Below are 13,481 nucleotides of genomic sequence, written 5' to 3' on the forward strand. Positions count from 1 at the left end.
ATGTCTGCAGCATGAGCCAAGGCAGGCTGTTTATACAGAAAAGCCACTGGAATTGGGTTTGGGTGTGCCTGAAGGTTGGGTGGGCTGTGGTCTTAAGGAATCACTAGGGCAAGGCAGAGGAAAGGTGATAGCCAGTTTGGTGGAGACTCAGGTAGGATGTCTGCCTGAATCTGCACGTGGGGGGGGGGAGGGCTCAACAAAGAGACAATGGCTTATGTCAGCTCCTCAGTCTGGGAGGAAGCTGCCCCTCCAGTTCTCACGCTGATGCCAGACAATTCAGTTCCTCCCCATATGTCCCTGGCACCTTTTGAGCTGCTGCTCCAGTGCTGGAGCTCAGAGCTAGTGATTCTGTCAATGAGTAAGTTCATATATTGTCCCTTTAAGAGGAGTGCCTGGGAGTGCAGCCACCCACTGTCTCACTCAGCAACAATTTCCACTGGTTTTCATAGCCAGAAATTATGGGGACTTCTCGCTCTGACACTGAAACCCTGGGTTGGGGAGGGCCTGGGATCCCTCACACCTCTGGGAGTGGGGGATGAACCTCTGCAGCTGAGATATCCCTCCTTATTTTTAATGGTCACATGCAGGTGACCACCTCATTTTACAACCCTACCCCTCCTGCCAGTCTTGAGGTGGCTTCTTCTGTCTGTATGTCTGTAGTTGCAGGGCTCTGGTTCAGCTAGAATATAGGTGATCCTCAATAATGGTTGTTCTGTGGTGTAGTTATATTTGATGTGATCCTGAGAGTAGGTGAGCATGGGGTTTACCTACTCTGCTATCTTGACCTGAAATCTGGTTGGAAAAATGTCTTTTTATTTACCCACATTTTTATCATTCTACCACTTATTTCCATTGTGAGCATTCAAGTCTTAATCTGATAACATTTTCCTTCTGCTGGAAGAATTTCCTTTAATATTTCTTGTAATGCAGGTTTGATGGTGATGAATTTTTTCACCTTGTGTTTGCTGAAAAGCTATTTCACCTTTGGTTTTGAAAGATATTTTTGCTGGATATAGAATTCTATGTGGACAGTTGTTTTCTTTCAGTGCAGAGACTCTAAAATATGTTGCTTCCTTGTCTTTTGGCTTGCATAGTTCTGACAAGCCTGCAGTATTAATTTGTGGTAATCAGTTGTTGGTAATTCTTTGTTTATTTGTACTTAATGTTTCTCTGGATGGTTATAAGATTTTTTCTTTATTAGTGTTTTTCACCATTTTGATTATAAGCATTGCTTGGCACAATGTTCTTTGTGTGTTTCTACTTGGAGTTCATAGAAGTTCTTGCATGGGGAGGTTATAGTTGTCAAGAAATTTAGAAAATTTTGGCCATTTTTTTTTTTTGTATAAATATTTTCTCCTCACTCTACACCCCCACTTCTGGGACTCTAATTAAATACATGTTAGATTGAGAATTCATTCATTTTGTTTCAGTCTTTATATCTCTCTGTATTTCATTTTGTATGGTTTCTGTTGCTGTGTCTTCAATTAACTAATATTTGCTTACTTTTTCAATGTCTTTGCTATTAATGCCACTCAGTCAAATTTTTATTTCAGATAATGTATGTTTTATCTAGATGTTCCATTTGGTTCTGGTTTTATAACTTACATTTCCTCCTCATTATGTTTATCTCTTTGAACATTTATAATATTTATATTAGAAGGTTAAAGATCCTTATCGCTAATTTCAATGTCTCTGTCATATCTGGGTCCTTTTCTACTGATTTTTTTCCTGTTCATAGATCACATATTCATGCTTCTTTATGATTGCTAACTTTTGATTGGGTGATGAACCTTGTGCATTTTATATTGTAGAGTACTGGATTTTGCTGTCTTCATTTAAAAATGTTAAAAGTTTATTCTGAGGGGCAGTTAAGGTACTTGAAGATCACCTTGATTATTTAAAATGTTGTTAAAGTCCAGAGAAGCCTTATTCTAGGGTTAATTTAGCACTACTACTAATGTATGGTCCTTCTGAGGGTTATGATGAATATACCATGTATTGAGCATGTCTAGTGAGAGAACTATTGATTCCCAGCTTTATGTGAGCTCTGGGAATTGTGGCTTACAGCTCTTTGGTAATTGTTTTATTTTTTTCCCTGAAAATTTTTCTTTGTCTGGCTTCATGTGTTTCACCACTGCACGAGTAGATTAGTATTCACCTAAAGACTCAAGCACCCTTTGAGGGCTTCTGCAGCTATTTCTGGAGCTCTTTCTCTGTGCAGCTCCCTTCTCTCCATGCTGTGCCTAACATATTCTACCCTCTTTGTCTTCTCCTTCCTCTAATTTCTGTCTCTTCTACTGAGTAAGACACCTGGTCCCTGTATGGTTTCCCCTTCGTTGTGTTGTGGTCTGGAAACTGCATAAGGCAGAAATCTGCGGTCTTAACCTTTTTTTGTATCAATTTCCTTAGTCATCATAGTCTTGCATTGCCTGTTGTCTAATTCTAAAAGAGTTTTTCTAATGTTTTGTTCAGTTTTATAGTTATTTATGACAAGAGGGTAGAGTAGAAGCCAGTAACCTCAGTTGGATATTTTTTTTTTTAGTGAAGCAAAGAAAAGATAGAAAAGTAGAATTTAAAAGCACAATGAATGCTCCTATCTTGCTATTGACATTATTAAAAGAGGAGAAAGGGGCCTTAAAAAGTCATGTTGTCAAATACCCATTTTAAGGATGATTAACCTGAGGTGAAGGGAAGCCAAATAACTTGCCAGTTGATGCCTGGACTGTGACTTTACAGTCTGGACAGAAGCTGGATCTCTTTGTTCATATTTATTGTTAGACATGGTGGTATGCTGTCTTCTTACCACTGATTTCTATATAATAGAAATTAGCATTAGTAATGATAAAAATGACACTAAAAGTTATACCTATTAACATTTTAAATACATTCATATTCTTTCTTGCTCCTGGTTAGATTAAATTTTAGTTTTGATTTTATCTTTCTTGTGCAGCCATTTAATAGCAGTGTTTTATAGTATCTGATTTAATGTTACCCAATTGTCTTATAAATCTGATGATATATCTATAGAGATCAATAATTTAGAAAGCCATCAAATTGGAAAAATAGAAAAAATAATCTTATTGTATCTTTTGTTTTGTATTTTTCATTCCATACATAATATTGACTTGCTTATATTCGTCTTTTAAATAGTCCTCATTTATTGCATTATACTGACTGGCATTTTGCTGCATTGGATAATATACCTCGATGATTTTTAAAATTGTCATTATTTTAATTGTTTCTTTTTTCTTTTTCAAGGATATTTCTTTAATGGGAAAAATGTACTGGCAGAAAACATCTCAAATGCAAACAGAGCAAGGATTACAGATGAGTATTGAGGAACCTCAAATGGTAAAGTCTTTAATAAAAATCCTCCTTACCTATATTGAAGTAATAGTCTGCCTCCTGTTGCTTGAATGTTTATCTAGAGAGTTTTTTATTTTATTTAAATCTCCTCTGATTTATTTTAGAGGTATGTTTAACTGTAAGCACATCTAATGCAGTACTGCTTCAGAGGTCATGACTATTTTGGCTCACGGTTGCTGCCTATTGTAGAATTTCTGAGCTAAGGCCCCAGACTCTTTGTAGAAGGGAAAGATTTTAACAGTCCTTCTGGTCTACAGACATTCAGATCTAGAATGTTGGGGAATTAAAAGTTATTAGCTTCTAAGAAAGCATCCCATTATTCTTTATTTAGCTAGAAGAATTATGAAAAGCATTGACAAGAGGATAATTTTATAGAGGAATATGGACAGTTGGTGACAGAAATTTGGTTCAGAAATAAGGCTTCATTTTCATCCATCACTGGCAAAATACTATGGGATTCAAAGCAATCTGGAACATATTTCTTGTGAATGGGAAGTGTGTCTCTCTGTGTATAGAAATCCACATTTATGTAAAACAAATGACGGCATGATGATCAGTTCTTTTACAAAGGATTTGTAAAATGGTATCATTAAATAGCGATCTCCTTTAGTTCCTGAAAATATGATTCCATGTACATAAAAATTTCGATCAAACTTCATTTTTAGGATAATATATCATGCTTAGAAAGTGTATGGAATCTTTTCTTTTCACAAATGCCATGGATCCGGTAATGTTAGAGTTACCATAAATGGTTGAATGACTAGATGTTTAGATGCTTCTGTGTTGAGACCAGACAGAACTCTTTCTGTCCATCGTACCTGTCCCTTGGACTTCTAGAAGCTTCCTGGGGTAAGATTTGTTGGGGCAGCACTGGCTAACATACTCTCATCCCAAGAGGGCCTGCTCTTTCTAAGTGGTGCCTGGCACCTTACCCTCAGCACATGGCAGCTTCAGTTGGGAACAACTCGATTCCACAGGTCTGAATTCTCTTAGTAGTTTGATGCAATGTATTTTCTTTTCTTTTTTCTTTTTTTGAAAAAGAGCATTTTTAGTGGGATATCTTTTCTTGTTAAGTATCCACCATTTTAAATATCATAGTTTTTGAATCATTATGGAGAATGATTTCCTCACATACTTATAAAAAAATCAAGGAATGTATTCATCCATTCCTTTTCCTATAGTGTGGCAGGCATTGTTTTCATCATGGCTGATACAATGATGGAAAAGACAGTACTTGCCCTTGAGGAACTCGTAGGGAGGAGACCAATATATAAAGAGACAAAGTACAATACTGTTTAATGTATATTTTAAATAGAGACTACATAGTAGGTAAAACATTGATATAATTTCATTTATTTATTCATTCACTTATTCACAAATAATAACAGAGGGTCTTCAATGTGCTTAGTGCTTGAGATAAAAAAAGATAGGTCAGATACAATTTTTTAAAAGGAGTTCTCAGACTTTAAAGTTTTTAATTAAAGTACTCAAACATTTTGGCCTTTAAACTCTTAAAACATATTTTATAGACACAAAGGAGTTTTAGTTGATGTGGATTATATCAAGCAATGTTTATCATATTCAAAATTAAAACAGAACAACATAAAATATTTATTCATTTAAAATATGAATAAGCCAATTACATATTAATATAAAACATATTTTTAGGAAAAAATAGTATCTAAAACAAAACAATTTAGTGAGAAAGACAGGCTTGCCTTACGTTTTTTGCAAATCTCTTTAAATCTGATTTAATAAAGGGTTAGTTTCTCATATCTGCTTTGGCATTCAATCTGTTGTATATGTTCTTTTGGTTGAAATGTATCAAGTAAGTCTGGTCTCATAGAGATTAGAAAGGGAATCACATTTTATTAAACTTTTTATATAGTTATAGATACTCCTCTTTGTTAATATACTAAAACTCCACAAGTGGTAGTTTCTTAAATATTAGTTGCAGTGGGGATTCTGAAACCAGATAAATGAACTTATATCATTACATTAAAATCCATTGATCCACGTTGTTCTTTGAATGGATCTTTAACCCCTGCATGATTTTGTAATCTCACGTATTTATCATTTGAAAAGTATTGATTCACTGTTTTGCCTACCACTGCTTTTCCATCATCAGTGCAAATGTCAACACAGTTAAAAGGCAAATAAGCCTTCATATTATTATGAAAATAGTTTTGACATTGCAGGATCCCCTGGAAGGGTCTTTTAGACTGTCAGAAGTCTGTGGACCACACTCTGAGAACCACTACTCTATTGGGTGGAAGAAGTCAATTGGGTAAGAGTACAATTTGGAATCAGGTTGTCCTGATTCAAACACAACTCTGCTACTTACTCTGAGTGTGACCTGGGGCAGGTTCCTTAACTTCTCTAAGCTTCAATTTCTTCATCCATAAAATGAGATTACAAACAGGTCCTACTTTATGCAGTTGTGGTGAAGATTAAAATTCAATGAGATAATGCTCACGTAGCATATGTTGACGATTATGATTATGATAATGATTCCTTAGACAATTGTAACATAGTATGATACATGCTAGAAGAGAGGCAGGGCACCGAGTAATGCTAGGCTCAGGAGAGGCTTTGTGGAGGAGATGAGGCTGGCAGAGTCTTCAAGATCAGTTGCAGCTGGAGGACTATCATTGTCCTCTCTTCATGCTTTCCTTCCTCCATTTTCTATTTTGCAGTGTGGTACCTTCATCTATTCAGTCTCCCAAACCAGATCCCTGAAACAGTTTGTTGAGGAAGCCAGGAGCAGAGAAATTCAAAAGAAAGGGAGTGAGGAACAGCGTCAAGAGCTATGGAACAGAAAACGAATGAGTTTGTCATAGGTAGAGAGTATACGGACCATAACACATATTAGAATAGACACACGTGTCTATTCTGCCATTTAGTAAAAGGATTTTATTATAGCCCCTATTGACCAAGGGAGAAAATGAGGTTAAAGGGGGTTAAGTAACTTGACCAAGTATGCACATCTGTTAATTGACAGATCCAGGTTTTGAATTAATTCCCATCTGGTTACAAAGATCTTACTCTTTCCACAACACCATCCAGTTGCTTTATAAAAACATGAACTCCAGATTCCCATTTTGTTTTACAAACTTAAATTTCATGGTTCAGCCATCCCTTCTTGCATATAAAGAAACTTTTATAGCATTTGATACTGTATGCCATCTTTGCCTTTTATTTTACTTATTAACAAATGAGTGTATCAAAGAACTAAGGGATGCAATTGCATTTTCAAACCGTTCTATGGAATTCAGATTTTTATGGAAATCAGGCTGGTTTTATCATCTGCTAACCTGAGGCGGTAAAGTTTTAATTACCAGTGCTCCATAATCCCAAATAATCTTGGTTTACAATTGGGTAATACCTAAATATGGCTGCAAAGATGCTTTTCTTAAGGTTTAGTGAGACAGATTAAGTCAGTGAGACATTTTTAAGGAACATAAAACAGGTGTAGGAATGACATCTTGTGAGAATTTTTCATTTGATCTTGGGAGGGAGTTAGGGTGTCTGGATGGTCTTCCTGAGGCCTCTGGGTCAGCTGTTCTCTGTGGTCCTTAAGTCAGGCTTCTGGAAGAGCATCTGGCAGGAATCCCACTTTTCAGGACGTAGGAACCTAACATTGAGGAGAGGTGAGATGTCTCTGTGTGAGTGTGGGGTGGAGTCAGGGTCCGATTGGAGTCTTGTTATTTCCTTAGAGTTGGTGCATAATAACTGTGGGGCAGCTGTATTTTCTAGGACAAGGGCTGAAGAAAATGATTTGCCAGTCTTCATATTTTTCTTAAGTCAATTTGAGTTTCTCTTTGTAAATCTTCAAAAGAAACTTACTACCTCTGTTTAACTTCAGTCATGAATTTTCATAATTATTTTGTTGTCAGAGAAAAAACATTGTATGACTTAAAACTTTGGAAGGACAAATAATAAAAAGCATTCTTGTACATTTACATTTTCCAACAGAATGTGTTTGAGGAACTCCCTGAAGCTACGTCAAATATTTTACAGATTGAACAAGAGGATGTATTAGAATGGGGAGCCTCAGAAGCAGAAATGATGGTATATAAACCTCAGGAAACTTTTGAAATTCAGCCAGCGGATGAATCAAGTAAACCTTTGGAAGATGAACAGCCCACACGTGATTCAAAAGTGGCCAAACAGGTGTCTGTAAAGGTAAAACACTACTTATCTTGAAAACAGAGTTATGAGAGTTGAGGATGTGCAGGTGTGAAGAAATGGCCCAGGTAGGGACCAAGGAATGTAGGGGGAGTTCACCCTGGAAAAATGGCCTCCGATGTGCAAATTGTCCATTTGGGAAAATGGGACCTCTGCTCTTTTGAAGGCTTTTAGTCTCAAACTTAATTGCAACTTTGCAAAGAAAAGATGGATGTTTGAGGGAAGGAATCTCAGGGCATTCAGAAATTGATCCCAAGAGCCATCCCCTTCCCACCAATGACCATCATTCCTACTATGCTTCACCCAAGTCAACTGGGCATTAGCAGTTCTTCAACTTTTGCCCACAACTCCCAACTCTGAAACCTTGGATTTATCTGTGACCTCCCCCTCTCCTTGCCTTTCACATATAATGTCTCCAAGGCCTAGATTCCTCTGAAACATTATTGCTTATAATTTTTTTTCTTCTCTTTTCCAGTTGCTCCCATTTTTGCCTGGGTTCTGGTGACCTTCTGTCTGGATTAGTGCAGTTACCTCCTGGTTTTTCTTCATTTCTCAAGCTCTACTTTCTTAGTTTCACTCTGTATGTCAGTAGCATATCTGGGAATAATAACTAATAAGGAAGATCCTCAAGTAATAGTTGGCTGGAGAAAATCCAGCACTGCTGTCAGGGAAAAGGGCCTTATGCTGTGACTAGTGACTGACTCCATCAGAAGTCATGCTTCTTTCTAACTCACGTGCTTGGGCGTATGAAGTGAAGCCTTCCAAGGCTGAGTGAACCCACTCATTGCTAAGTGTTAATACTCCACATGAACCCTGTTTCACCTTAGCAGCTTCTAGGAGTGGAGACCTTAGCATCTTTAAAGACTATGGCATCTTGATCAAAAAGTGTTAGGCTGGTAGGCACAGATGGTGTTTTTATCTCTTCTTCTAGCTGGACATGGGGGCTTTGGGAAGAAAATGTGGGCATGCAAGGCAAATGGTTAGCTGCTAATGTGTCAAAAATGAAGTGGATTTTATGGGCAGTGGTGTAACTACCATGGCCTGTCAGGAATTCAAATCCCTCATTGGAAAAGTCCAAAAATGTTCATTCTTTTGGCTTGTTGTGGCTACTAAATATTAGTAAGAAGTTATACAAAATCATTTAGTTTTGGTAAAAAGAGGCAGCCCTTTTCCTATGATAACTAGAATTTATTGAGTGTTGACTGTGTGCCACTTTGCTAACTGTTTCACACATATTACCTTATTTTTTTCTAATAACAACCATATTGTTACCCTCATTTTATAGTTGAAAAAACTGAGTCATAAAAGAGATCAATAATTTGCCCAAGTACAAACATCTAGATAAGTTGTAGAGGCAGGACTTGAACTGAAGTGGTCTAATTCTAGAATCTTCAGTCTTTACTGCTTTGCAACATTGCCCTTTCATAACAGCAATGAACAGGTGTCTGGCTAAGTACAAGGACACTGACACTCAGTAGCAAAAATGACTAGGGATGGAGCATGCCTCATGAAACTAGGAGGGATGGTTTGGAGAGACTTGGAGAATGGATTAAGAGAGCTCTAAACTGAAAACGGAAGTGTTTCAAGGGGAGGAGAAGAGAATCTGATAAGACTTTATGGTTTATTGTGAACTAGCGTGGGATACAGCATAAATGCCCTAGAAAATAACATTGGAAGTCTTTCTGTGACTCATTCCACCAAGTCTTCACTAAGTATCTTGTTATTTATTTGTTTGTGTTAACATCTCAAGATGTTATTATCCATGAACTTTGGACATTTGAGGCCCTAAAGTTTGTCTCTAGCATCTCTGGCACGGGAATGAGAAACAGTATACTCCAGCAGTATACTGTTATGGAGGACAAGAAGACCTCTTTTTTTTTTTTTTTTTTAAGATCTCCTTTGACATAGCTCACAGCTAATAGAAATAGCACAGAGGTGTGATAAAGGCGCAACGCAGGACTTCCACTGCTCACATATATACCAGAAGATCTCATTCAGCTCAAAAGTAGAAAATTTGATCAATCCATACTTTATTGACCATTTCTACTCTTACAAGCTTGTTAATATAATAGAGTTTTAGGACTCTGGTCTAAGAAGTCATGACCAACAAAAAAAAGAAATTCGGTAATAGAGACTCTGTGAAGAAATGACTGACACAAGAGCTCACGAGAGAATTGCTGAACATTTTAGGAGGGAAAAAGGTCAAAAGTCTGTAAAAAAAATAAATATTACATTTATTTTGAGATTCTAAATGGAAGGAAGTTTAAGAGATGTGGAATGCCTTAAATCCTCCGAAATTTCGCACAAAACAATTATAAGTGATCTATTGCGTTCAGTTTTAGAAATATACAAAAGATGAAAGAAGAAATACATATCCATAGATAAACATAAAAGCGGCATGTGGATATAACAATGATATCAAGAAGGTTAAGATCCAGAATGGGTTGAGGCCTGTGAATAATATTAAGCATAAAAAGTTTTTGGGTTTTTTTCCCCTGTTAGTTTTGGAGCAAAGAGAGAAAAAAGAAAGGATAACCCTGTCATTTGGGATGAATAGTGTGATGACAACATGTGACAGAGCTGCTTTAACTTATTTTTAGAAAAAGGTTGAAGTTTTAAATAAACAGAAATATGACAAAATGAAAAGGAAGCTGATAAACTTGTACTTTGCTTCTTTTAAATCTGACAAGGAGAATGATCTTTAGTATAGGAAGAAGAGAAAAAGAATTGCTAAAAGAAACTTGAAACCCGAGAGTGGTAAAAGATCTGAAGAGTTAACTTAGATATCTGAGCCTGTTGGCTTACCGAGATAGGTTTAAGCCTGTTGAGCCTCTGTGAGCAGCAGGCTTGGAGGAGCTGCAGTGGGGCAGGTGGTAGAGACCTGGAGACCGGCAATGGCAAATCTGAGTTTTATTTTTTTAAGCGTAAGAGTTATGATTCAGAATCATACATTCTGAAATGTGTGATGAATCACAGAGAAAACTCTGGAATGGTTAAGTTCATCATTAAAAGAATTGGGTTTGAACCCTTATAAGAGGGAGCACTAATCAGTTGGAGCCAGCACGGCTTCCCTAAGGGACAAGCCATGACAGACCAACCTGATTTCTTTTCCTAGAACCACTAGACTGAGCATCAGAAAAGTGTTAGACTTGGAGTTAAACACAAGAATAGCATGCAGAAGAGCCTGGTCTGCAGGAAAACTCAATAAACATTAGTTGTTGTTATTATCCTTTGGATATCAGCCATCCATTTATGACAGCCTCCCAATGACAGTTTTGTAGACAAGACTGTGGTCAGGCGAACTGCTAGATGGATTTGTAATTAGTTATGCAAAGGATGCACAATTTGCCATGAAATTCCTTAGTTGACTGCTATTGGGCTGTGTCCAATTCAGCATATTTCCTAATAATTTGGATGAAAATATGGAGGATTTACTGATTGGATTTACAGCTAACATCCAAAATGTGACATAAGATTTGGTTAGGCAGATTGCAGATGAAATTTAATTGGGTAAATGTATACGTATATGTTTCTGGCCTGGGGTTTGCAAACTAAATGCATAGATACGGGATGATATGACTTAGAACAAATATGAAAAAGACTTCAAGGTTTCAGGCTATAATTTAATTATAGGAAAACAAGTGTAATCATAGTTTGGATTGATTGATGAATAACATAAAAGAGGATCATTTTTCCTTTGGTTGATCTGATCACATCACACCTCAAATACTGTGTTCAGATATGGGCATCCAATCCCAGAAGAGACACTGACAAATTAGAGACTGGAAGAGAGCATTCAAGATGACAAAGCACAACACTTCAAAATTATGTTACGTAAGGTAGGCTTGAAAGGACTGGGGATGTTTATCTGAGGAGGGAGGGTAGGTCCAGGGGAGTCCACTATATTCAAATATTTGACTATCAAATAGAAGAGAGCTAGATTGGGAGATTTGAATTGAGACCAGTGGATGAAAGTTGTTAGGCTCTATAATAAACAAACAAAAATTCTAACAACTGGAAAAGTTTCAAAGAGAAAGACTGCCTTTGGGTGTATCTAAATCCTGTGTTCCTGATCATGTTCAAGCCAGGATGGATGACCATTTTGTGGGGAAGCTGTAGAGGAAATTTAAACATTAACTGGATGGTGAGATGTCCTCTGAGCTTTCCTTATTCATCACTTTCTTACCCAAGAAATTGCAATAGCTCTCTCCTTACTACTGCGCTGAACCCAAACCGTCTACCTAATTTATAAGAACCTCCCTTTTTCTGGCCTCCTTCAACTTATTCGACCACATCTCCATGCTTTCCCCACAGAAAGCCTCCCTGCTTTCTTTCTTAAATCTAATATCAAAAAATACAGACCAACGCCTGGAGAAAAATATTTCAGATGAGCTATTACCATAAATTCTGCAAATTTTCTAGGAAATCTAGAAAAACAATACTTCTAATATCTATAATGATTAAAAGGCAGTTAGTTACTTAAGAGACAGACAAGCATTTGATTTTTCCTAAGCCGTAGAAATACAAAACAGTACAACAGTAAGGGAGTACAAATTGAAAAACGTTGCTGAAAATAGTTATATAAAGCATTAAAGTTGATTTTGGCTTGTACTTGCAATCACCAGTCATGCCAAACTTCTTTTTTAATAATTGTTTGTTTTTCAATTACAGCTGACATACAATATTATGTTAGTGTCAGGTGTACAACATAATGATTAGACATTTATATAACTTACGAAGTGATCACCCCAATAAATCTAGTACCCATCTGGCACCAGAGTTATTACAATATTACTGACTATATTCCTTATGCTATACTTTACATCCCATGACTATTTTGTAACTACCAATTTGTACATTTTAATCTCTTCCCCTTTTCCACCCATCTCCCTAAGCCCCCCCTCTGGTAACCATCAAAATGTTCTCTGTATCTACAAGTTTCTTCTGTTTGTTTATTTATTTATTTATTTATTTATTTATTTTATGATTTCACACAGAAGTAAAATCATGTGGTATTTGTTTTTCTCTGTCTGACTTATTTTACTTAGCACAATACCTTCTAGGTCCATCTATGTTGTTGCAGATGGCAAGATTTCATTCTTTTCTATGGCTGAGTAATGTTCCATGGTATATATGGACACTTGGGTTGCCTCCATATCTTGACTATTGTAAATAATGCTGCAGTGAACATATGGATGCATATATCTTTTCAAATTGGTGTTTTGAAAATTGGTTTATCTTCGGATAAATACCCAAAAGTGGAATTCCTTCTTTGTCTCTTATTATAGCCTTTCTTTTAAAGTCTATTTCCTCTAGTGTAAGTATTGTTACCCCACCTTGTTTTTCTCTATTCTCATGAAATATCTTTTTTCCATCACTTTACTTTTAGTCTGTTTGTATCTTTTGATCTGAAGTGTGTCTCTTCTAGGCAGTATATATAAAGGTCTTGTTTTCTTCTCCATTCAGCCACCCTATGGCTTTTGATTGGAGCATTTAATCCATTTACATTGACAGTAAATTGTTGATTGATATTAGTTATTGCCATTTTATTATTCATGTTTTTGATCTTGTTTTTTCCATCTAAAAGACGCCCCTCTTAACATTCCTTGTAATACTGGTTTGGGGGTAATGAACTCCTTTAGCTTTTTCTTGTCTGGGAAGCTCTCAATCTGTCCTTTGATTCTAAATGATAGCCTTGCTGGGTAGAGTAATCTTGGTTGTAGGTCCTTTGTTTTCATCACTTTGAATATTTTATGCCAATCCCTTCTGGCTTACAAAGTTTCTGTTGAGAATCAGCTGACAGTCTTAAGAGATTTCCCTTGTAGGTAACTAACTGCTTTTCTCTTGCTGCCTTTAAGAGTCTCTCTTTGTTTTCACACTTTAGCATTTTAATTGTGTCCTGTTGTGGGCCTGCTTGGATTCATCTT

General features: G+C 36.6%; 1 protein-coding gene across 1 annotated transcript in view; it reads left to right on the plus strand.

Moving 5' to 3' along the window:
* The window catches only part of LOC117023209 (uncharacterized), a 171,719-nt gene that overhangs the window by 97,180 nt on the left and 61,058 nt on the right, over positions 1-13,481 (plus strand). The window contains exons 3-4 of the mRNA XM_033107650.1: positions 3,259-3,351; positions 7,342-7,551. Of these exons, the coding sequence (XP_032963541.1) occupies positions 3,259-3,351; positions 7,342-7,551 (303 nt within the window). The remainder of the gene's footprint in view (positions 1-3,258; positions 3,352-7,341; positions 7,552-13,481) is intronic.

The sequence above is a fragment of the Rhinolophus ferrumequinum genome, chromosome 6 (genome assembly GCF_004115265.2).
Source record: "Rhinolophus ferrumequinum isolate MPI-CBG mRhiFer1 chromosome 6, mRhiFer1_v1.p, whole genome shotgun sequence".
Classification (NCBI taxonomy): domain Eukaryota; kingdom Metazoa; phylum Chordata; class Mammalia; order Chiroptera; family Rhinolophidae; genus Rhinolophus; species Rhinolophus ferrumequinum.